The sequence below is a fragment of the Cataglyphis hispanica genome, chromosome 18 (assembly GCF_021464435.1).
Source record: "Cataglyphis hispanica isolate Lineage 1 chromosome 18, ULB_Chis1_1.0, whole genome shotgun sequence".
In the NCBI taxonomy this organism is placed as follows: Eukaryota; Metazoa; Arthropoda; class Insecta; order Hymenoptera; family Formicidae; genus Cataglyphis; species Cataglyphis hispanica.
Genome location: NC_065971.1, coordinates 5,198,772 through 5,226,290, shown reverse-complemented (window position 1 = coordinate 5,226,290; position 27,519 = coordinate 5,198,772). Strand labels below are relative to the sequence as shown.

The window sequence follows — 27,519 nt, the reverse complement described above, 5'->3', positions numbered from 1 at the left end:
AATACAAGGTCGTGCGCGAAATAGACACATTCTGCAGAGAATTAAAAATGTATAGAGAATTGGTGATTAAGGGAAAATGAATTTTATAAGACTGAAAATAATTAATTTTTTATAGTATTAAGTTATATTTTTGCGAAATATGATTTTATTTATTTCTCTCTCTCTCTCTGCATATATATATATTATATAATATAAAATATAATTAAAGAATATACTTTATTTCTTTTATTGTTTCTTGTTATTTAATTTTATTTAAAAACGACACTCTTCTTTCTCACATTCGTCGAGAAATTTTTGACAATACAGCTAATAATTGATAATGTTTTGAAATGACAGTTATCAACTGTCACTTCAACATTTGCTGCGCACATGTATGTATAATTTCGAAATGTATAAAATAAATTCATGCTTGAATATATCAACGGTGATTCGTGATGACTTTATAAAAAAAGAAAAAAAAAAAGGATTATAAAAGATTTCATCAACGTATATTTTCTACGCGTGTCAAAATTAGCTTGGTGGAAATTCATCTTACACAATCAGACGATGAATGAAAGGCAAATGAAGATGGTATTAGATTCCCAACAACATATTCGATCCACGCTGCTCTCTAAATTCAGGGCGCTGATAAGAAACAATTTCTGCCTTGGTGCATCGGCGGGGAGATGCACTCGAGCGAGTGTAACTTGAGATTCTCGTCAACACGGTTGACTTCTTGCATCTCTCAATTGCAACGAGTGCGTTTTCACCTCCGCTTATCTTGTCTCGTATACACACACGTGTGTGTGTGTGTGTGTCGCTGGAAATTGCGCTAAGTCGCGGAAGCGAACCCTCCGGGATCGAGTTTATCTCGTGCTTGATTGCGACGCGGAACGAGCTTCGATTCGCCGGCAGCTCTTAATCGAGTCGATCGATGGTGCAACGTGCACAAAAGCCTTTCCGTTTCTTGTAAAAGTGGGAAGGAGAGTCGCCAAAGCCAACCTTGAGCAAGTAATGCGAGCAAGATTAATAAAAAAGCTAACGAACAAGGCTGTCGCGCGTTCGGATAACAGCTTACCAATCAAGTTTCGAATATATCTACCTAATTCGAGAACCGAAAGATAACTGGGGAATCGAACAAATTTCTTTAGTGGCAGTTTGATCATAGATTATGATTCGCTATTAATTAAGGGAACATACCTGTTTCAACTCTTGAAAAATGAATATATTTTCTAGATTTTTTGCAGCGCAACGATTTGATAAAACTGTTAATTTTTTTTACAATGTTATTAAGTATTTAAATAAATATTTACAGCTTAATTTTTTTTTTATTTTTTATTCATACTAATATTTGCAGATTTTTATTATCATGCACAGTGTGGATGAAAACCCTTACATTCAACAGATTGATTTCAAATTTTGCATGCGAATTTTTAATATAAGATTCCGCGTTTGTTAAAATCTGTTAAATCTGGTTTCTTATTTTTTTGTTATAAATAAAAGATAAATTTATTTTAGAAAAATGAATTTTTTTTTTCAACATGCCATCATTTTTTGATTTTTTAACATTTTGAAATAACGCTTGGGTAGTAGATAGCTATTAATATGTTTAATAAAAAAAAAAAACATGTATTTTTCATTTCGGATATGATAAACAAATGTTTCCATGCATACTGGGCATGAAAATATAAATCTGCAAATATTTGCACAACTTTAAAAAAAAATTCAAGCTAAAAATTTTTATTTAAGCACTTAATAACATTTATTAATAGAGTAAAAGAAAATTTTATCAAATTTTCGTTGCGCTGCAAAAGAAATCTGAAAAATGTACTCATTTTTCGAAGGTTCAAACAGATATGCCTCTTATTGTGAAATCATAAATGTATTAAAACAGATCACATGTGATCGCACCTTATGACATTTGCGAGTTAGAGTCTCTTACAATTTTCAGAGTAAACATTTTGTTTATCGTTTAAGCTGACCTTTCGTCAATATCGCGCAAAACATCAAATTTTATGCATGCGGATCGAATTAATTTTCGCAGCCGCGGTATTCATTAATAGAGAATCGTTCTTTCCTTCAGGAAATAAAGGGAGATCTTCAAGTACGAATCGCGATATTGATTAAATAACGCCGCGCGTATTGCAATCCATTTCTGTCGGTTTAATTAGAACGGCCGCTAGAATAAGTCCGTTTCGCACATGTATATGTATCTATATGCGCATCAGCTGAATTTCCAGGAATATTTAGTGTGTGTGTATGTGTGTGTGTGTGTGTATGTGTGTGGAATGTGTACAGGACTGATTTTATACCGCAAACCTCGACCCAAATATTGGTATTCCGGTCTGATAATATCATAGTTAAAGGCTTGACGATTTTGATGGACGATATCGCGAATTAAACATTACCGTTCGCCCTTCGATTATTGATAATCTCCGTATTTTGCGGTTTGTTGTCCGAATTTGCATCGCAGTAATTTAATTAAAAACCTTTTGGCGTTTCTCCGTTCCATCGAGTTTTCAATTAAATGATACGAGAGTAAGAGGAAAGTTTTCTCTATTTTCTCTTTTCTATTTTTTCTATTTTTTCTTTTCTTTTCTTTTTTACAGTTTCGGAAAACAATTTTAGAGATTGTATCTTAATTCCCACAAATAAAAGCACGCAATAGGATTAACATTTAATACTTCTAATTAAATCTTGAGATGAAAAAAAAAAGACCAAACGATTTATACGAATCTCTAACATGCGAAGAATCTTTTCAACTTTATCAGAAAATCTTCGGAGGCGGAGGATATGAGTTGGATATAGCCCTTAATTCTACTTTCTTTATATGAGTTTCCTTTTATCCTATCCAAGGCATAAACGGAAAGGAATGTAATATAATTCTTTCTTAAGGATGTCAATAAGTCTTGATCGGAACTAGTAAGATAACTCGAAAGCAATATACGCTTTTATGTACCACGGTCACAGTTATTGGCTGTCTTTCAATGTAATCGAGATTGCATTTTGGCAACGTATCGACATCGTCTATCAACTCGTCGAAGTGCCTTCTTTTAGTCCATACGTTTTCTATACAATTGAAAGGAAGATTGCAAAAAGTCATTGTTGAGAAATTCTGAAATTTTCATTTCACGTATACTCAAATTTTGATAAGAACATAGAAGGCGAGATTTAACATTGATATTTATCAGAAATCAATTTTCCTACCCGGGTCACGTATAACTACCTCTTTGTTTTCTGAAAAGTCAAAAGATATTATTTACACTCCCAAGCCAGGGAGTGTGCGATAAGCAGGAGAATATGAATAAGTCATTTTGACAATTCAAGCAGACACCTTTAATTAAATAAATATTTCACGCTATTTTCTTAAAAATTTTGATTGATCATTCATTTGACATAATCAATCTGTACGTACAAGCTTTATGTAAATGTTTTCATCCCCTTAAAATTCCACTTTGTTTGCGGAAGTCGATATGTCTTTCGATTGTCTTAACTTTTCTTTTGACATGGCATATAGGAAACTCGGCTGCAGCCATTGAAGTCATCATTAATAATTATCCGTCCTTAGGTACGACACTTTAATACCTGACAGCTTCATTAGTGAACTGTGTTATGGATGACCCTGCCGTAAAAGTTTAGCATCCTTCTCGTTATCCCTTTAATGGACTATACGCTCGTTGCCTTTACGATCTACTCGGCGCTGCTGACAAACAGTAACGAATTACTGTCACAATATGTCGCGCGTTGCGCGATCTGTCGCAAAAGTAGTTGCAACGTGATTTATTTCCCATTTGATAATAATATGTTGATATGGTGATATAGTATTGTTTTTCGATTTTTAAATAAAAAAAGATAAAATTAAAAAAAAGAAACAAATTAATTACGCCTAATGATACATGATAAATAATAATAAAAATGATACTGAATAAAAATATTACTACTAAATATGTACTAAAATTTTACTTTTCTGTCCGGGGAGCGTGATAAAATGTAAAATTAATAACATATACTCTGATTTTCAATTTATTAGTGAAATTGATAAACCTCACAATGCATCGCCATATAATGTTGTCGGGTGCGATTTAATTATCAAACCGTAATAAGTGGTTTGTCACGAAATCGAAACTAGTGATCAAATAAGCATTGATAGTAAAGAAGTAGGATTAGAAAACATTGATAATCAAATCAGATTTCATAAAGTCAATTATTTGAAGGTTTTCTTGCAATAGTTATAAATTATTGATTAAAAAAAATGATTTAAATATAAAGATCTAAGAGAGAGAGAGAGAGAGAGAGAGAGAGAGAGAGAGAGAGAGAGAGAGAGAGAGAGAGACGAGGGGCGGGGGGAAGAAAGGGCTTTCTTTTTTAGCAATATATTTTTTCTTTATATGAAAATTGATTTTCTTTAATGGAGTCCAACATCAAAACAAGTTCAAGGATATAATCAATTTAATCTGTTTAATTATTCATATAATATATCAAAACGTAAAAACGTATAAAAATATCAAAGAGGTCTCTCTTTCTCTCTCTCTCTCTCTCGATATTATTTTTATAGATTGAAAGTATCATGCGTTTGTTAGGTTTTACTGTAACAAATATTATATTTTTTTTTTGTACCCATCAAATATTGCTACTGAAAAGTAATATTGCGGAAGAAAATTTTACTGCACACCAATTTGTTATAGCTATCCTCTATCGTGAACGGAGATTGATGAGTTACCATCAATCAGCCTTTTTAACATTTGTGTATTTTATGTAATAAGACAAAATTACAACAAATTTATTGAATTATTTATGTAATAAAAATAAAATTTCATTAAATTTTTTACAATATAGTTGTCATGTTGATTGTGATTAATTAGATGTAGCTTTTAATTTTCATGATATAACAAAGGGAGATAAATAAACACATTGTGAAAAGAATACCGTCGCTTTTTCAATGCCGTGATATTCAATGAAATTTATGAACTCTTTTAAATTAATTTAATTTTCGCACCGTAATCATACGTTACTGCGCCCTTTGCATGTGCATGTAACTTTTGCTGTGGTCGCAAGAGAAAACTTTCAGACTAATCTGCTCTCAGAAAAGGGAGGGGAAAGGTAATTCCCGCAAAGTGGTGGCGCATAACGAGATCTCTCGCGGGAGTCGCGTTTTTCTTGGAAAGTCACTTGGAAATTCACGCCGTTTACAGAGCCATGAAAATTATTCGACTAAGGGAGGCTGACAATTTTGCATTTTTCTTAGATTCCTCTATCAGCGGAGTCTGAAACTTTTAATGCATTTATATTTATAGTTACTGTGGCGGTATTTTTTTTTTTTTTTTCGTCAATATAGTTGTCTTTAAACTGTCGTTATGCCCTGAAGATAAGCTTATTTTATTCGAAGGAATAAATAAAAAATGTAAACTCTTTCCGAGTATGATCATTATTACACCTTTGTGGCGCATTATGGCGCGGAGGCCGCTTTGCCGGTTGAATAAAAAATGAGAGAGAAGCGGAGCGGTGGGTAATTCGTGATGTAGAATTGTGGGCATTGGTCTCTAGGAAGCCGGGCGTGTCTACGAGAAATTGAATTAATTCTGTATAAGAGAACGATGCGCGCCGTGCGTTTAATATAACACCATCATAGCTGAATTTATGTGCTACCAATTAAAAAGGCTATAGCTTAGAGTTTCATCCGTTGATGTAGAAGTGAAAAATAAGTATAATGTAAGTTTTCAAAAAATATAGCATAACATTAGAAAAATTCATTAGAAAAAAAAAATTATTAACATCAAGAAGGGAATAATTTTGATCATATTATTTTATGTAATTAAGACCAAGTTTTTGTATTTCATTGTTAATATTGCAGCAACATTTCCCTTGTGTTTAAAACGATCCGATTGAATCCGTAACGGGTGGTGATGCTTCGATACTGTAGGACAACAGTCGAATGTTGCTGACACAACACGCTCGGGCAGCTCATGCAACACGTAATAAACCCACCAGGTAACAAAGGCGGATGTGCGCGACACGCACGTGCGACGCGCTTACAGGAATGAAATTTGATATGAGATAATAGATTCGAATCCGTTCTCGCGCAAGCACACACGCGCATGCACAGGATCGATGCGTTGCTGCACATAGAAATGCTATGCCACACACACACACACACTTTCACACAGAATATTGCATATATCACAATATGTGATAATGTATATATAAACGTGCGCGACATACTTTTACGCATGACGAAAGTATCCGATGGTGCGATAAAAATTTCCGCTCGTGAAAGAATGAAAATATCGCGACTTTCGAGGCAAATATTACTTTTATATATATATATATATTTTTTTTTTAAGCGGATATACTACCGTATAGAATATAGAATAAATAAAATATTAAATTAGAATTTCTAGTAGAGTGTATATATGTGTCCTATGTATGTGTCATATTGACATATTGTAGAAATACGTTATGTTTGTATGTGATAAAAATTCATTTGCTCCGGTTTCAAGCAAACAACAGGCCGAGAATTTTCATCATAAAATAAATATTAATTTCGGTCTCAAGAGGGGATATTATTGTGTTTATTTTTAATTTCCGTTCACGTAGTTATTACGTATGTCATATCTGTGGAGCGTATTGATATATAAAATATTTCCTCCACAACAATTTTACCTATAATCAATTTTAGAAGCTCTCAAAAGCGAAAATATTTTAATGAGGCAAATCTTTCGCGGATATCAAAGAAACAAAATTTATTCAGCATTTGATCTGACTTGCGATGAAAATGACGTTCCTTAACAAGAACGATAGTTTTCTTTCATTTTGCAAAGAGGATAACGAAACGTTTGTTGATGCAGTTAGATTGATTAGATTCATTCATTATGATCATGCCTTTGCGCGTGAGAATGAATTTCAGAGAACGATTTCGCGAGCTTGGTAAAAACGAAAGACCAACCGTAATGCTAAAAAAAATCACACATCGTAGAAGTAGTACTCTATTTCGAGTTGACACGATTGGAGGATCGATCGTTACTAACTCGATATTATTTACGAGATTTTCAAATGGCAAGAGCGTATGGCAGAAAATGAGGTCGCGTGTGAAAATAACGAGCTTTGCAGAGTAACGAGTATCGCGTCAAATGAATTTTTTCTCGCTATTGAATAATATTAACACATATGTTATTTCGATGTAATTCAAATTTCATCAGAATAATAGGATTAAGAGAAAAATAGAAAGGGGGAGAAAGAGAGAAAGAGAGAGGGAATTCATTTATATTAAAAAAATTTATATTAAAAAAGATAAATATATATATATATATATATATATATATATATATTTATATATATTTATCTTTTTAATACAAATTTTATTTAATATAAATATAATATAATTTTAAATATAATTTTTATTTAATATAAATATAATATAATATAAATTTATATTAAATAAAAATTATATTTAAAATTAAATTTAAAATTATATTATATTTATATTAAATAAAAATTTATATTTTTTATTATTTATATTTATATTTATTATTTATATTTATATTATTTATATATATATATCCTATGCATTACAATTAGCTGTTCTATAAGTAAGATGTACAATATGTCAGTCAATTTTGAAGCAATACATATTCGTATACATACATATCGTTATATGTACGTTATGTGTGTGATCGCTTTATATGTAATATGTATTACTACAATTTTAAATTTGCAAATCCTGTATGCGAGAGTAAAACGCATATACAATAACGCGCAACGATGGTGGTAGTCTCCGGCTTAGCGCGGTATTAAAGTATATAACGAGCTCAACAAGTAGCTACACTGGGACAAATATCATTTTACGGGGAGGATGAGATCAACCAAGGGTTGCTTTGTAACGGGAGTCTTTATAATCCCTGCGTACAAACGATGCCTGAAATCGCGTATCATCGATCTTCCCAGCGTGGCGATTTATCACCATCAAGCAATAAGAAAATATCGCAAGCGTGGACCAAGAAGTTGTTCCGTCGCTTCTTAGAGAAAACCGATGGATGATTACGTGTGGAAATTGATCGGAAATCTTTTCTTTTTCTTTCTCGCGGCTTGATGTAATTTCTGTCCGAAATTATTGAAACAGAAGGATAAGTTTATATATAACGTTATATATTAATAATTATATATTAATAATATATTATTAATATAATATTATTAATATAATATTAATATAATATATTAATATAATAATATTAATATATATTAATATATATTAATATATTAATAATATTATTAATATAATAATATAATTAATATATTATAATAATATAATAATATAATTAATATATTATAATAATATAATAATATATTATAATAATAATATAATAATATATTATAATAATTATGCTTTGATTATTCAGGTTTTATTTGTTCCAAAAACTTGGATGTAAAAACATTATTATATTATTATTAAAATAGTAATTTGAAGGATTGAGGAGCGCTCTATCTAGAATTACAGCCAACATTAATGGAGATTAACTTATGATGCATTAGTTTTTACATTGCAGTGCAAAATTTTTTGCAACATTCTGAATAATTTCACTCTTTCACCAAATAAATCGTATATATTTCTAATTCTAAGTAATTTAATAGTTATTAGTTGTCTCATCGCATATTTGATCGAGATATATTCTTATATCGCGAGTGCAAATGTCTGACAGATTTGTGCAATCGACCACACATAGAGATCTAATTTAACGCGGTCATTTCTCGATTTCCTCTCGAGTTAACATTTCCAATTTGACTACGGGCTTAGTTGATATTCGAAAACAAAACTGCAGAATTAAGAATATAATTGATTTCAAGATCAATTTAATTCAGAATGCCGTTTTCGGCTAAATTTTTATTTTTTTCTGGCAAATCTCTGGGCAAAAAAAAAAAAATTTTGTTTGCAACATTCTGTAAAAAGCAATCAATTTAAAAAAAAAAAAAGTAAAATAAAATATTTTATGAAACGTAGACAAATGTACATGCACACTCATAATTAGAATCAAGTATTACAGATGACTCTAAGACTTAGTGAATAATAATTGAATTTATTTTCTCATTTATTTTGAATAATTCTCATAAATCAAGGAAAAATGGTTTTAAAACAGATAACACATCGCTTTAAGCGACAAATTCAATTAACGACTCGCCATATATACACGGCACTTATGTCATCGTGATTGTTCAAAGAGTTAAAAACGAAAAGCAAAATTAATGTCTGTATTATTACGAAAGCTGAATGTATGCGATAATTTCTCATTATTTCGCAATGCGTCCGTTCTTCGCGTACGGAATTTTGTTCATATAAAAGGAATGTGAGCCACTCATATATCGCGTATCCGCACGCGTAGCGTTGCAATAACTGACATGTCTGCTTTCACGGCTCTCGATATACTAGTTTTTGACCGCAGACGATACGATTTCAGATCGCGTGTATTTTAACTGGCGAAAAATGGGTCATTCGAAATGTACGTGCAAAAAAAATTAATGACACAATTTATTTGTTAAAATTTATAAATAAAAGCAGAGAGGAAAGAGAGAGAGAGAGAGAGAGAGAGAGAGAGAGAGAGAGAGAGAGACAGACAGACAGACAGACAGACAGAGAGAGTATACCTATTAGAGAAAACTATTCCAATATACTTTGTTATTAATTCTAAATTTCTAAAAAAAAAGAAAAATAATTCTTGAGATCTTGTATTTGACGCAAAATAAAGTATATGATCATTTCTGATCAACGATCATATATTTTAGGCTAAATTTCAAGTATCCATTTATAGTATTAAATGTAGCATATAAATATCCTTCTCTTGCAATATTCGAAATATCATATTGTACAATAGGAAAACAATTTGAGGAAAGGAAATTTGTTATTTATTGTATCTTAAACTGGAATAGAAACACACTTTCGTCGAACTTATCCTATATCCCAGTGATTCACATCTGATGTCTAAAATGTGAATCGAAGAACCGTGTATACAAGAGATCGATGTTTAAAAATAGATGTGTATTGTGTTCAGTATCGGTTTCAAGTGTTATTTGCAGATTTATGGCATTCTTTTTATTGCAGCCTTTTTTCTCTCTCGCTCATTTAAGCGAGAAATTTCTCTCCGCCTTTATTTCATCTTTCATTTGCTTGCTTTTTCATTATCTCATCGATATTATGTACATATACATCCCGAGGTTTTTCATAAACGTACTGCCCAACATGGACGTAAGAAATATCTGAACAGAGTTAAAATCACGTGTGTACTCAGTTCTATTTTCACGCCGTAAGACGTGATTTTAACTGCTAAGACCTTACAATAGACCCAAGTCCGTGCAATTAGTGCCGGCCAGCTGTCTTGATTGTTCATATCCATTACACTAGAACTTGCAATGCCCTTTCCTCTTTGTCTTTAACCTCGCAACAATACGCTCCAGATATTTTCCACGTTTATGCTGTTCATCGTTGCGTTTATAAAGGTCGCTACACACAGACCGCGTCCTTCTTCCGACGATCATTGTGAACTCCTTTCTGCGTTTCGTGCACCGACCGATCTTATCGGATAATTTTGTCTCCGCTTCTCGTATACGTCATCGGAAACTCCTTCTAGTCAGATTATTCATCGTACATTGCGGAGTGGTTTGTTTGCGCTTCGCTCTAAGGCGATCCATCCATCGCGGATAATGCGTGTTACGGTTTAATGCTTCTCTATATACGACTCTGCTTTTGCTGTTTATTCATAATATCTTGATGGAGTCTTTTTGGGCTTTATCTCAATATATTATTGATGCTCAATATTGATTTTCTCAGTATTAAATATCCATTATAAGAATATTGGGAGCGGATTTATGGAAAATTGGCATATTTATCAAGCATCAGTTTGATAACGATAAAGGATTTAATATAAAAAAAAAAAAAGTTTTTATCTTACTAAGAGAAGCAAAAATATAAAATACACATATGTAAACTCATAAGTGAAACGGCATCAATCGCGATGCGAAAATACGATACCGCCTTTATTCATCATGACCACGCGAGATACACCAGTCATTAACATCCTCCCCTCCCTCCTCCTCCTCGCTCCTTTTTTCCCAATACGAATCACCATACGCTTTCGCTAATTAACGTAGCTCGTAAAATTTAATCCCCCCCGGGGAGAAGAGTAACGATCTACCAAATATCAACGCGTTACGCGATATTCAGAACCACCCCATCTCTCTCTCTCTCCTTCGTACTCGCGGATCCATCAGATTTTCGAGCAATTGTGCAACCAACGCCGCGCTTCGCCAACCTGTCGATCGCGTCATCCCACGCCAATATTAACTTCGGCGATTAATATGAGCAAATACCGGACTGCTTCTTGCCGGCTTGCTTCTCTCCTCCTCCTCCTCCTCCTTCCTTCCTTCCTTCCTTCCTCATCCATGAGCGACGGGCGCCCACGTTCGAGGGATATTATCCGCCGCGGCGGGATCATTATGAGATAAATTAATATACGCCGGGATATTACGAGCGTGGAGATCTTCAAATTCCATTCCGCTCATTGTTCCACCCCGTCCACCTCATACTCATCTTTTTTCTCCCACGCTTCCTCTTTCCAGAGCGTGCTTCTTTCCGTGATTCCCCACATCACCCTTTCGCGCCGCTCTCGTTGTCTCTTTGATATTTTTCCCGCCTTTCCTTCTCGAAAATTGATATAATCGTCTCATCGCCACGTTCAAACACATTTTCGCTTTGTCTCCGTGTGAGCTTCTTCACCGCGTACCTCGTGCGAATGTTTCCGCCCTCACTTTGAGAGAAACGGAACGTTTTCCCCCATTTTTTATCTTTTAACCCTCCGTTAATCGCAACATCCAATAGATATACATTCAAGTTACTACGTATTGTTCTTCACTGTTTTTTATGTACTTTAGTGTCTGGTCTATTAGTCAAGTGCTAAATAAAAGAAAAATTGTTTCAAGAAGCGTAGGAAAATAATGGGAAAATTAGTGTATCCGTGAAATTTGCATTCACGAGAAAAAAATATTGCAATTAACGGAGGTTTAAAATATTCAATATTAATTTGGGCCAACATTTGTACTTTTAATGTATATTTATATCTCTGATGTCGTGCGTTTATTGCTCATATTTTATGCATGTACATGACCGCGTAACATTAAGCGAAATTTCTAAGCCCGAGGCAATAACAAATTTCGATTACAATGACGCGCTTAGCGCGACGTCGAAACAGGGCAGCGTCGCGTTAATTCCGTCGAGCAGAATGGTTAACGGAGCCATTTACATCGCAATTACTATGATTCACGCAGCCATGAAAACCGGTTGCAACCGAAATTTGTCTTACCGCAGGACAGGTTAATTGCCCGATCCGCAGAATGCGGAAGAGGGTGAACGCGGCTTTCAAAGCGTATGCGGTGAGACCGCGCCGGATTTCTGCCCCTGCACGAAATCAAAAGTTGAAGCTGATCAAGTTTGTCAAACGGCCGATGGCGTTAGAATGCCTGCATCGGTGCTTGTAAAATGATTTTGCGGAAATTAACGTTCAAAAAATATTTCGGATGATTTCGAGATTGATGATAACATCCCTACAGGTTATTCGCATTCAAAAAAACATTGAAGAAAACGTCTCTTATGATAAATACGTTGACGAATATTGAAATTTCAACGGAAAGAGTTATGCTAAATGAAAATTACATAGAATGTTTGTTTACATGAATATTTACTTTTATTACATTTTTTATTTTTATTTTTATTTTATATATACATTAAATTATAAATATATTAAATTTATATATATAAGAAAAAATTTAATATATTTATAAATTAATATATATATAAAATAAAAATTACTTTAAGAAGCATATATACATATCATAATAATAAATAAATAAATATATATATATATATATATATATATATATATATAACATAAATATAATAATAAATAATATATATAATAGTAATAAATAAACATATATAATAATAATAAAAAATGTCTACATAAATAAATAAATTATATATATATATATATATATATATATATATATATATATAATAAAAATAAAAATGTAATAAAAATAAATATTTATGTAAACAAATATTCTGTAATTTTCATTTATCTATATAACTCTTTTTTAATGTTGGAATTTCAATTTCTGTCAGTATATGTATAATTAGTCCTTCGCAAATTGTTTTATTTTATAGAAAATTTTTCATTTTAAAAAAGCAATCATATCTACTAATCGCATATAAAGATGACATTATTATTACAAATTTGATAATTTTATTATGTTAAAGAGAAAAGAGAGTCTATGAAGATGTATTAATTTAAATTTGTTATTCAATATTATTAGTTATCGATAGCAAGCGTTTAATATGATAATTTAATCTTAATTAGTTGCGGAGATAAAAAACACAAGTACAGATTGTGTAGATTACAAATACCTCATTATTGTCAAGCATTATTGATTACATCAGACAGAAACGTGTGTGTATAAATAGAGAGTGTAAGCATGTCATATGTAGGTTTGTATAAATTTATTATTAGTTTCAATAACTATAGCAGCGTTGCGGAGTTTGAATTTGTAATTACAGTACCTTCGTGATCAACTACACTCGGGAATTAAAGGCCTTTAGTTGCCGCGTGGATGATTTCCTTGATTGAAATTACAGCTAATGAGAAGGAGTATATTGTAGAATGTTGGTACGTTGATTAAATTTAGCGAACTTCGTTTTGATCTCTCGTTTCGCAATTTCCGGTAAAAATTTTTATTTTTAATAACATCAAGTCGCGCAATATCAAACGCATTAGTCGCGTAATTACATTTTATTTTTCTCTATTTTAAATTATATTCGCTCATGTTGTCGAATAGAACTGCCTAATTAAAGCTTTTCTTTGCATTTCTATTAATATTATATGAATGAATCGAGCCGGTTCTGCTCACCAAAACTAATAATTATCTTAAATGTGAAAAAGCGAGGTTTTTTATTTTCTCATAAAGGAAGCTTTGTTTTCGTGGCAAAATTTTTTCCAGTTTTCTGTGCCAATGTATTTAGGTTTAGAGTCCAAACGTCGAAAAATAATTAAAAAAAAAAAATATCCGTATGTGTGTATGCATGTATGTACAGAATATATTATAATTGTACAACCTCTAACTTCTGCAATTTTTGAGATATCGGGTTAAATTTTTTTAAATAAGTAGAGTATCATTAGGATAGTTGATATTGAATTTGATAAGAATCGGTGAAAGGATTTATTTTTAATAAAATTATGATTTTTTTTTTAGAAATGTCTGTACATGCTCTAATTTTCGCAAATTTTGAAATCTTCCTTTATGAGGAAGCCAAAATTGAAAAACTCGCTTGCTTTAAGAAGCTTGAGCTTTGTGAGCGAAATTAAATGATGAATCAATGTGCAAGTTTCTAATTTGTACAATTTTCATCTTGTTTATTTATGTAACTGATTATTAGTTTCAAGTATTATGACGTATTCAAATTTAGATATTCGTATTTATAAATACATCATCAGTTATATTTGAGAGAATAATGTACTTATTACACTTGAAGAGAGAATAATGTACTAAATATACTTGAGAAATAATTAAAAAAAAATATCTGTATGTGTGTATGCATGTATATGTACAGAATATATTATAATTGTACAACCTCTAACTTCTGCAATTTTTGAGATATCGGGTTAAATTTTTTTAAATAAGTAGAGTATCATTAGGATGGTTGATATTGAATTTGATAAGAATCGGTGAAAGGATTTATTTTTAATAAAATTATGATTTTTTTTTTAGAAATGTCTGTACATGCTCTAATTTTCGCAAATTTTGAAATCTTCCTTTATGAGGAAGCCAAAATTGAAAAACTCGCTTGCTTTAAGAAGCTTGAGCTTTGTGAGCGAAATTAAATGATGAATCAATGTGCAAGTTTCTAATTTGTACAATTTTCATCTTGTTTATTTATGTAACTGATTATTAGTTTCAAGTATTATGACGTATTCAAATTTAGATATTCGTATTTATAAATACATCATCAGTTATATTTGAGAGAATAATGTACTTATTACACTTGAAGAGAGAATAATGTACTAAATATACTTGAGAAATAATTAAAAAAAAATATCTGTATGTGTGTATGCATGTATATGTACAGAATATATTATAATTGTACAACCTCTAACTTCTGCAATTTTTGAGATATCGGGTTAAATTTTTTTAAATAAGTAGAGTATCATTAGGATGGTTGATATTGAATTTGATAAGAATGAAAGGATTTATTTTTAATAAAATTATGATTTTTTTTTTTAGAAATGTCTGTACATGCTCTAATTTTCGCAAATTTTGAAATCTTCCTTTATGAGGAAGCCAAAATTGAAAAACTCGCTTGCTTTAAGAAGCTTGAGCTTTGTGAGCGAAATTAAATGATGAATCAATGTGCAAGTTTCTAATTTGTACAATTTTCATCTTGTTTATTTATGTAACTGATTATTAGTTTCAAGTATTATGACGTATTCAAATTTAGATATTCGTATTTATAAATACATCATCAGTTATACTTGAGAGAATTAAGAATCTTTCGACATGTCCTACGTTTTTCGATAATTGAAAATACTGAATGATGAAATACATAAATATTAAATTATTCCTTTGACATGTGTGACTTTATATAAATTCAATGTGACATTTCAGAATTTTATGGAGCATGAAATATAAATAAGATCAAACAAGTTTCTCCCTGTTACTTTATTAAAGTATAACAATCAAAATTTTTATGAGAAGCTTGCGCCTCTCCGAATAAAAATTAATTTTTGTTAATAATAGACTAAAAAGAAGATTATATTGTCTTATCATTATTCTAAAATACTATAATTTACTAAAGTATTAAATGTATATGTATTTTGTATTTATATATGTTTTAGAAATTAAATTATTAATGTGATGACCTTTTCGTATATTTTTGTTCAAAAAATTGAAATTAATCATCAAGCAATGTGCATGCGCTTGCTGTCAGCAATTATTGACCTTGTGTGCGCGATGAAACAAAGCCAGATATTAATTTGCGCTGGTAAATATTTGTCTAAACTTTCTAACGAAGTTATGTTCGGTCAAATATTCCTTTTAAAGCAGTTAACATTAAGCTGCGACAGCACTGTTTGCAAACTACGAAGCGATATGGCACGAGAACTCTGCAAAAACCTTGATATTCCTCTTTTAACATAGAAAATCTATTTATTACGCTCGGAATAAACTCTGAAAATAATTATAAAATGTAGAACATTCAAGGGGATGACAATTATGGATTGTATTATCGAAGCTCATAATTCAGAGAAGTGGACATATATATCGCGCGTTCATCATTTATCACAAATTTATTTAAGCATAAAATATCCAATTACAATGTATACGTTATAGATAATACGGCCTCGATTATATACGTGCATTTTTATTTCGAACCTGTCATATTCGCACGTCATTAAACTGGTTGACATTTGATTTTCAGAATAAACGACGAGACGCACCGCAGACTCCCATGTCACTTTGAGAGCTGGTGATAACAATCGCGGGAGATGATCTCGCGGCAGGAGGGCGAGCCGCACGGCTCCAGTTGTCATCAAACAAGATACTACACTTCTGTCACAGACATATTGTAAACCAAGATCCGCGATTGTGAATCAGCAACGGACCACGGATTTTTATGCCGGCAGTCAACACCGATCAGCAGAAAGTGACGAGAGACGCGATTGGGACTTAGGGATCCCCTGTTTTTTTTTTCATTGAGAACCAGCGGGATCAAAGAGCCGTCAAGATGTTTAGCAACAACGCATTAAAATCTTTTATGAAGAAGGTAGGTACATCGTCCCGTATAGAATTTTTTCAGATCAATTTTTATTAAGCGATTGCAAAATGATTTTGTCTGTGGAATTTTTATTACCTTATTTATTCAAATACGAATTGATGAGAGTAGCGTTGAATTTAAATTTTAAAAAATGTGAATTTTAACGATATTAATATACATACAGGGTATTTCTAAATAAGTACGAAATATTTTAGGAGATGATTCTTTATCAAAAATTAAGGGCGTCTTTCCTGTAAATATATACTCCTATGTTCTTTCCTGAGGAGTTACACTCATCCAAAGGAGGAGGTAAAAATTAAATTTTTTTCTTCAAGTTTTGGACAAGTTAGAAAAATGAAATTTAGTGGACATTTTTCACTGGTAGAAAGGATACTTATTAATATTTTTTTAATCTTCTGTATGCTTATAAGAGGAAATTAACAATTTTTATTCAATTTTTTATTAGAACTTTTTAATGAACTGGGTTGTGATCATCTAAAAATATGCGTTAGAAAGCTTAATTCCTTTAGAAACATCTTTATTTATTTAATTTTTTTAAAATCAATAGTTTTCAAGAAAAAAAATAAAATACATTATTATACACAACACTAAATGGCATAGGTTTTGAGTTACGAAGAGTTAAATTTTAAAATTAATACAGCACAACACTAGAATTGCAATAAGTGTTTGAAGTACATAGAAGCAGTTAGATTTGAAAATTAGAATGAGCAAACAAAACAAAATTATAGTAAATGTTGGAAAAAATAGAACAAAAACAACACAAAATTATAATTTAAAAAAACCTAATTTTTACCTCTTCTTTTAAAGGAATGTAGGGAGGGATATAGAAGTATATATTTATATGAAAGATCACTCTTAATTTTCAACAAAAAATCATCTTCTAAAATTTTCACATTTATTTAGAAATACCCTGTATAACGTGTGAAGAAGATGACGCTATTAAATCTATAATGGAACACAAATTACACATGACGCTAATTGTCAAAGATTCCACTACATAATTGCATTCGATACACCGATGATATGGATTTCGTTCGCATCCGTGAATGCGAATGAAAATTACGTCACATCACGTCACTCGATTTTCAATCGAGTTTTTTTTAGACGTAATGAAATGTAAAGTCATGCAGATGTGAATTATACACTAAAACGTCCGTAATTACATCACGCGAGCCGAGCCGCACGGCGAGAGATCTGCATGAATCAAATGAGGATAGAAAATTCTCAGTAATCGATAGATCGTGCCCGGATGGTTATTTAACGACCGGTTTCATCCCGACAAATATCCGCGGCGCATCGAATATTCAACAGTTGGCATCGATCCCGACGAAAATACGGAGCGCCCGAAAACGGACGATCCCAATATCTATCCAGACCAAATCTGTGGACATAAGATCCCGAGACTCAGGCGCGATTTTAAGATATATATATATATATATATAAGTACAGCGAACTTGGTTTCTCGATCAATGGCAATGTAAAGCATTTATTCGTGTGCAAATGGAGCGTCATAAAAGTCACACTTTAGAATTGTAAATTTCCCTTCAATACGACTACTTCCGTTCTCTCGGTTAGCGAGAGCTATTCCATTTGATAATAATCGGTCCATATAATCTGATCATTTGCATAATTAAATATGAAAAGTCTGCGTTTTAATGTTACGATGTTACGATATATGTCATTTTATATAATGGTGGTATGAAATATGATTAAAATTGAATATTAAAATTTATTGATATTGAAATTAATATTATTACACTGAGTCATAGTCATAAATATCAAATATTTAACGTGATATATTAAAGCGAGATGAAAATCATATATCTCAACATTTTCAATTATTTAATTTTTTGATAATAATTATAGACAAAAAGATAAAACAAGTACAAAATTGTGCAAATTAAAAACTTGCACATTGCTCGCTCCTAACTTTATTTCCTTCCCATTATAATATTAGTAATCGTAATTACAAATATGTCGACATTAATGTAAAAATATTTAGCCCGATATCTCAAAATTTGCGGAAGTTAGAGCAACCTCGTCCTTTTTTGTACACATACATATATACATACACACACACTCAACATTTTGTAAAAATATGTTTTTTCGACCTTTTAGAACATCACATTCTAAACACATTAGCATGAAAATTTGAAAAGAAAATTTCAAAGCTTCCTCTATGAGGAAGCAAAAATATAAGAATCTTTTTTCCCCGTTTCCATCGTTAATAAATCAAAATAATCAATTAAGTTTGCTTTGAACATTTGTTACAAAGTAAATTAATTTAATTTCTGTGCTAAAAAGAATAACTTTGCGACAAACTCGCTATTAAAAGATGTAAAAAGGATAAAATAACTCGCGCTCGCGACACGTGTACTCGTGACACAAGGATTATCTTCTTGATCTTTTTGCGTATAAACCGTTTCTTTACGCGCCCGCGTGCACTTTTGTGTGTGTGTGTGTGTCTGTTTCTCTGTAGAAAATCTCTTTGCGCCACGTCCGCGCTTTTCCAAAAGCAGCTTGATGAGATGAAAGCTTTCGCACGCGATATTTCTCTCAGCCGGTGCCGCTGAAAATGTTTATTCGTCGGTCCTCTTATGTGCCTTCTATGTTCCCGGCTTTACGGTAGCTTTGGAGTTTCCGCGCTCTATCATCTCTCTGCGCCCTGTCTCACCGTTACATTTCTATTTATATCAATAATAAAGAGATATATAAATACACTCGAAAAATATTTGACTTTATTTGATTCTCATAATTTTGGGATTTTCAATTTAATTAGCACGCTATCTGCTTGAGTAATAAAAATATGAAAAATAATACACACAAACACATATTATATTTACAATATATTATTTCTTGTAATAAATAATTCACATTACTGCAAATGTTTTTGCATATTTTTAATTAAAATTATATTCTCGCTATTTTTATAGGGACGTAATTTTCCGTAATATTCTACTAGACATTTAATGTCACACGGTTCGCTGTTTTTTATTGCTCGCAGTGCGCATATTGAATAGTTCCTCTATCTTCATTTAAATATTTGATATAAACTTGATTTTATTTTATTTCCCGCTTTTTTCGCTATTTGTCTCTTTCGTGTCCTATGGAAATACATTAAGCGAAATTTTGCCGCACAAATATTCCTCGTCGTCACTCTTATTCATTCCGCCCTTAATGTTTTCTCGCATTCTGACCTATGATATTATTAAAATTATATTATTAGAGAATAATATAATTAATATTATTACTTATTATTATTATTATTAAAGAAAAATATTCATAAGAGTGTTGAAACGCAGTATAATTAATAATGATAGTGCCATCAAAATTATATTGTTTTTGTTACTTCAATGTAAAATAATGTTTAAAAACTTTTAGTATTTAGTATAAATTTGTAGTGTTTAATTTGATCTTTCATTAAAAAAAAATTAAATTAAATTAAAAAAAGTAATAAAAATTGTAATGAATCTTTTTTTTCTTTGAGTAAACTGTAACAGTAACAATTTACTTTTTAAAATTAGTAACGAGTTTTTAGAAAAAAAAAAAAAGTTATTTTTATATAAAATAACTTGTTTTTGTTTTTTTTTTTCTAAAAACTCGTTACTAATTTTAAAAAGTAAATTGTTACTGTTACAGTTTACTCAAAAAAAAAGGTTCATTACAATTTTTATTACTTTTTTTAATTTAATTTAATTTTTAATGCTAAGATCAAATTAAACTACTAATTATACTAAATACTAAAGTTTTAAACATTATTTACATTGAATAACAATATAATTTTGATGGCACTATCATTATTAATTATACTGCGTTTCAATACTCTTATGAATATTTTTCTTTGTATGAAAATTATACCAAGTAAATTCAAAAAAGGTAACGACCAAAGTAAATTTTGAATTTGTTACTCATTACTGAAAAAATGTAACAAAGTTACTTTTTTTTACAAATAAAATTTGTAACGTCATTATCATTATAATTACCAAAAAAATAACTGTAATGGTAACACGTTACTTCCCAACTCTGCTAATATACATGACTTGTAATAGAAAAGAATTTGTAACTGAGTAAAAAAAAAAAATATTAATATATAGCAATATAAAACTTTATCTTTACACTAATTTTCATTCTAAACACTTTTGATGTTCAATTTATTTCTTTTTTTATAAATTTATTTTCCAACCTTTTCATAAAAATTTCGTACTCCATTTGGATATTGAAAAGAACATCATGTGAGCGCTACCCTCGTTTTTTTACGGCTGTTATGTTTTTTTCTCACCTCGCACACGAGTGGTCCAGCCGATCTCTGGCGGTGCAAGAGGATTCGGCTGTATTTATCGGCTGTTTCAAAATTTATCGAGCCCACGGCGCGAGATTATTTATTTGCTCCTCGATGGCCTCAATATTCGGCAATGGCCTTAAAGGTCGATCGTGATACGTACGGGAGGTTCGCTTTTTATGGCTGCGAGACCCTCTCTTGGCGATTCGTCTCAAACACCGCCATTACTTTCATCGCCGGCGCGGGATCTGGCGCCGTCAAGATTACATCGGAGATCAGTTTTATATTTCACTGACTGTGTGTTAATATTGTATAACGCACGTATAGAAATACCGACGGCATATATATGTATATGTTCGAAAGGCTTTGAAAAGATCGATTGCTAATAAGCGATGAGCGAAATATGAAAAAGCGTGCACGCTTCGATATTCCTTTCACGTCCAGGCGTTCCATCCATAATCGATAACGGAAATATTACTTCGATATTTTTCGTGCTGCACTATTATATATTTAAATGTTTATTATATATTATAATATTTAATATGTATAATATTATAATATTATATATTATATATTATATATTTATTAAATATATTAAATATATAATAAATATTTAAATATTATATATTTAATATATTTATTAAATATATTAAATATATAATAATATATATTATATATTTAAATGTTTATAATATTTAATATATATAATATTATAATATTATAATATATATAATATTATATATTATATATTTAAATGTTTTACATATTGCTTCCTCATAGAGGAAACTTTGTTTTTGTGATAATTTTTTTTTCCAGTTTTCTATGCCACCGTGTTTAGAATATTCCAAAATGTCGAAAAATTATTTTTAAAAGTCTTTAAAAGTGTATGTATGATGTACGGAATATACATTGTACAATCTGTAACTTCCGCAATTTTTGCGATTATTGGGCTAAATTTTTTTATCGGTGAAAGAACTCATTTTTTATAAAATTTTGAATTTTTTGAGAAATGCCTGCGCACGCTGTTACCTTCGCAAATTTTGAGATATCGAGTTAAATATTTTTACATGAATAAAGTAATATTAAAGGATAGTTGATATTGAATTTGATGAGGAAATTAGTAAAAGGGTTCATTTTTTATAATTTTGAATTTTGAATTTTTTGAGAAATGTGCACGCTTCAATTTTTGCAAATTTTGAGATATTGGATTAAATTTTTTGACATGAATAGAGTATTATTAAAAAATAGTTGGTACTGAAGTTAGTGAGGATCGGTGATGATTTGGCTTCCTCTTAAAGAACTTAAAGAACTTAAGCTTTGTAAGAGAAATAAGATGATGAGAAAGCAATGTGCAAGTTTTTGCACAATTTTTTTTTGTTTATTTTTCTATTCGCAAGATTTGAGTAGCACAAAAATTAAAAAATTGCAATCAAAAATTGAAAAGAATATTGAACTGAGACTTTTGTCTTGGAATTGAGATGAAAAATTATTACTTGAAAAATTATTTTATAGACGATTTTATTACATCGCACTATTTTCAATTGCTCGCAATATTTCTCGCTCTCATTGAAAACTTCTTCAAAATGCCAAACGTACATCGCGACGCGTCAAAGTAGCGCGTAATCTTGTTAAAGACATACTTCTCTCATCTTTATCCTCGCTTTCTGTTGCGGGATCTTTAACTTCTCCCTGGTGTCTCTCTTTTTTTAGAGTTTTCGAGACTGTGAAATTTATAAACAAGTGTTTATACGACCAAACTGGCAATTTATTGTTTGATTATTATATCACGACGTTTCGACCATATGGTTTTGGTCCTTATCAAGTGAAACTAAAATTACAATACAATAAATAATGATAGTCATGTTACAAAGAAAAAAAATAGGATTAAGCAACTTACGTTATAATTAAAAAGTAGAAAGAGAAAAATCGAAATGTCAAACTGACATTGTGTCAACCACTATGTTTGGAATACTGAGATCAACTAAACGACCTTTATTAATTTATCGTATATGTTGTTTAAATTCTCTGTATCTTTTTGGGAATTAATAGTGTTGTCAAATTTTTTAATAAAAAACATTTCAGCTATTTCTCTCTTTCTTACATGTTTTTCGTTATGTAGAATATCAGGCGCTGACCAATCAAAGTCATGATCAAATTTTAATTTGTGGTTGCTAATTACGGATAAATTACTTTCGTGCATTTTTATATTATTACAATGTTCCTTGACTCGGGTGCTTAAGTGTCTTTTTGTCTGGCCAATATACGAAGCGCTACAATTCTTACAATTTATTTTGTAAACAACCTCCGTTCTATTGCTAATAGGCAAACTATCCTTGCCGCGTTTAATCAATGAATTTAATTTTTTAGGTATATTGTAAACCACTGTCAGTCCCATATTTTTAAGCAACCGACCAACATCGTCACTCAAGCCTTCGACAAACGGTAGTGCGATGTAGGAGGGTTTGTCTGTATCAATTTCCCCATCACCTAGAAAGCTACTGCTCCGGTGTTTCAAAAAATTCAGTCTCTTACAAATATAACGATTTACAATGTGTGTCGGAAAACAATTATTAAGTAAGATCTGCTTCACGACATCAATGTTTTTTCCATGAAACTGGTCGTCAGATAGTAAAATAGCATGGTCAACAAGATTAAAAATGGTGTTCAACTTATATTTAAAAGGATGGCTCGAATAAAAATTTATGTATCTATCGGTGAAATTTGCTCGACGTATCACTAAATCTTCAGACCTTCTTTGCCTTCTCATCAATCCCGCTCGATCTCGGTGATAAAGCAAACTTTTATTAACAAACTTTCGCGATAAAGCTAAAGTTATCAGTGATAACGATTAGATCGCCCACAAGCTGTCACTTTCAGCACGACACTGTCACGATGTATGTGTGCGTGTCTAAAGACTCGTCTCTTTCAGAAAAATATCACGAAAGTCGAACTATGATCTTCCCGATAAAAAATTGTCCACCAACGCGCGTTTCCTTGTAACGCAGGCAAGAAACTCGAACAACTCAAAAACGAATATGAAAGGTCGGGATCTTGCGGAAGGAGGGAAGTTTCCCATCTTCTGATCGAAAATTCGCGAAAATTCTACGGAAAATACGCTGCACCTACGCACAAATATTTTTTCAATTATACGATCAATAACTAATACAGTATTTTCAGATAAGAGTGTATTGCTGCGCGCGAGTGTATTATAGCGATTGCTGCAGGAATACTTGTTGCTGGCACAGCGCTTTCTATTTCCTTATTTCTCTACGGCGCTTACAGCGATATTCAGTTCTTTATATATTTAAGAATTAATTTTCTTACATTTACATATTATATCGTTTACATAAATAAACAATTTGCATTATTGAGGATTTAATGCAAACAAAAAATAATGCTTTTATTCACGCCGAAGCTAGTTTAAGATTAATCAACAGGTAACTTGTAAAAAAATTTTTCTGGTAGTTTTGTTCAAAATTCCAAGTAACGAGAATATTTAAAAATTTTTGGGTGCAATTCTAAAAGTAATTTTTTTTTATTGAGCATGTTTTCTAATGTTTTACATTCATGAAGAAAAAATATAAATCATTTACTTAAGTTACATGCGCTGGATTTACAAATGTACTAAAAAAATGTACTAAAAAAAAAACTCAATTGTTTTTATTATCTAAGATAGAAATTTTTAACTTGCATAACGTTTTTCATTTTTTGTAACTAAAAATTAAAATAAAGAATATGTATGCATATTTAATTAAAATGTATTTTTAATTTACAATTCAATAATTTATAATTCAACTTGACTTATTAGCAGATTGTCTAATATTTACAATATAAAAGCAAAATTACTAAAGAAAATTTTTTTTTTACTTTTCTGAGCCCTGATGACATTCCAGGAGAATTCCCTGATTTCTCCAGGTACAAAAAAAAAAAAAAAAAATTCTGAGAACCACAGATTGTCCAGAGAATGTTTTTCCAGGGAATAGATATCCTGAATCGAATGAGGTCAATATTATTACTTGACTTTCAATGCTATCGTTTCTAATCTAAGAGATTGTCTTACCAAGCATCGTATTCCAGGACAACCTCTTCTCTCGCTAATACAGTACATTCTCTTGAACGTGGACTGGCACAGAAAAGTCTTTTTCACACACCATTTACAGCGTTATATAGAGACTATCGCGTCGAACATATCTGGGATAATGGCTCGTTGGTATCATTATTGCGCAGATTTTGAAACGCACTTTTTCTTCCGTGCCGCCACACGGTGCTCACTCGACTTTTCACGAGCAATTTCATTAACGATCGTCTTCCATATTAGCGAAAGATGGAACTGACCTCTTCCCTAATTTATCAGTGATGCGATTATTTGCATTTTTTTTTATACGTGAAACATGAATTGCACTGAACTGTTGGCGTGTCATGTGAAGGGATGATGAGGACGCGCGTTTTAACGTGCAATTCATCGTCGTGATCATTTTGAGAATACACAATTTTATGAAACCGTTACATCTCGTGTGATCGCACTCCAATGAATAAATGAAAGCGTCATATCGCGTGGGATAGCGAAAGAAGTCTTGATACAAAATGAACTGATAAGGTGCAATTGATGCGTTATTTACATTCTCGCGACCTTGTATGTCCAAAATTTGAACACATTTGATTATGAATTACGCTATATTAATAATTAATAATTTCATCAAAGTCGCGTTAAAACTAACTTCCTTCTCAGAAACGTCTCAAAGAAGCAAGTACTTCGTCTCCAGTTAATATAAGCAAAATCGTGAAAAAATTTACACGTATTGCTCTTTTTACACCTATGTGTTTTTTTTTTTTTAGAAAGTATAAAAATCGATAGCCCTGCTTTGACACGTGTCAATCCGATGTTTGGCGCGACAAACACGCTCTGACATTTACAGGCTCAAATTATATATCGTAAGGTAAATCGAAAGATCACGAGAGGTCTCGTTTCTCGATCGTGCTCGAAAGTGCAAGCCTGATAATGACTCTGTCGCAGCTTTGCAACACCTCTGGTTTCCATCATAAAGTCGACAGGTGTCAAAACCAGCTTAAAAGCCCGATGATGACGTGCAACTGCTCGTGTCATTAACAGGTTTACCTGCCGCCACTACCTTTGTTCTTGTAATTCATTCAACAGTTAATTAATTTATCCTTTGATCATTAGCTATCAAGTGTATTAGACCTGTATTCAAACACAAAGTTATTTGCTTACATTAATAGCTTGGCATACTTTCTCGCGCAAATTGTTATTTGCACATTTATTTTCTCTGGCAATGCAATCTAAAATATTTTCGCGATATCTCTAGGTCTTTATGATTTTTTTTATATATTTTATTTTATTTATACTATTAATTGGTTAAAATGCGTTCCTTCTGCGCGAGTTACATTTACATATGTATTGATATATGTTCTAGTATTAGGATAAATACAAATTTTTAACAGAGAAAACGCAGAAAATTGACGATGAGATTTTTGCATTTATTTGCGAATAATTCGTCGAAATAATCTTTTGCAAAAGATTTTTAGACATTTTACGTTTTCTTCGTTTTTTTTTCAAAGATGTTATTGGCAAGGTGAAAGAAACAAACTTGACTATGTGATTTTGATTCTAATCTATTCTTATTATTTATAATTTTTAAATTTAATTATCACAATAAAATTATTTAATTTAATTAAATAATTTTTAATTTTAATCATCACTACGGCGATTTTATTACGCTTTAACAGAATTGTGAAAAGTTGTCATATAGTACAATTATTATCATTTTTCTAAATTGACATTTTAGCTTGCTACATGATTACTTACTCAATTCGCTTATAAAAAGATCATATTTTCAAGAAAAATGCCCGTTTAAGAAACTTCAAGTTAGAAAAGATTGCACTATTATAGCAGGCGAAGCATTTAATGGTTGCGTTCGCGTAAAAATAGCGATAAAAGCGTAGCACCGGTAAAAGAACACCAACTTTCGCTATTAGAGTCTTAAAAACTTCGCCCGTTAGTGCCAAACCCTCAACAATTAAGGTAATATTTTTCTCTCTCTTTTCTCTTCAAACTTATGATTGCTAATAAAAGAGAAAACAAAAAAATTTTCAATTGATCCAATTTTCTCGTCCCGAAAATACGTCGCGAGCAAATTATGCGGATAAATCATGCCGCAATTCGAACAACTGGAATTAGAGGCCGTTCTTTTTCGCATATTCGTGAAATATGTATCGTCAAAAAGTTCTCATTAGATAGAACACATTATTCATCATCTAAAGGATCGCGCTATTCCCGCGTAGAAAATATTGCATATTAGGAAAAGAGCATTTATTATTATCCGCCTCTTTCATTTATCCCCGTTGTTTTTTTCTTGATCATAGCTTTTATGTTCAGCAATAT

At 31.2% G+C, this 27,519-nt stretch overlaps 1 protein-coding gene and 1 long non-coding RNA gene across 3 annotated transcripts in view; one reads left to right on the top strand and one right to left on the bottom strand.

Moving 5' to 3' along the window:
* LOC126856246 (regulating synaptic membrane exocytosis protein 1) overlaps positions 1-27,519 on the top strand; it is a 161,459-nt gene that overhangs the window by 22,815 nt on the left and 111,125 nt on the right. Inside the window, exon 2 of the mRNA XM_050604587.1 lies at positions 16,484-16,828. Within this exon, the coding sequence (XP_050460544.1) occupies positions 16,790-16,828 (39 nt within the window). The 5' untranslated portion in view covers positions 16,484-16,789. The remainder of the gene's footprint in view (positions 1-16,483; positions 16,829-27,519) is intronic.
* Positions 19,911-23,240, bottom strand: LOC126856332 (uncharacterized). Of its 2 annotated transcripts, XR_007688351.1 has the most exons (4): positions 23,017-23,240; positions 22,760-22,947; positions 21,120-21,618; positions 19,911-20,037 (listed from the first exon to the last, which is right to left on the bottom strand). It is a non-coding gene; the product is annotated as an uncharacterized LOC126856332 (long non-coding RNA). The 2 variants fall into 2 exon arrangements; XR_007688352.1 differs by having other exon boundaries at positions 22,760-23,240.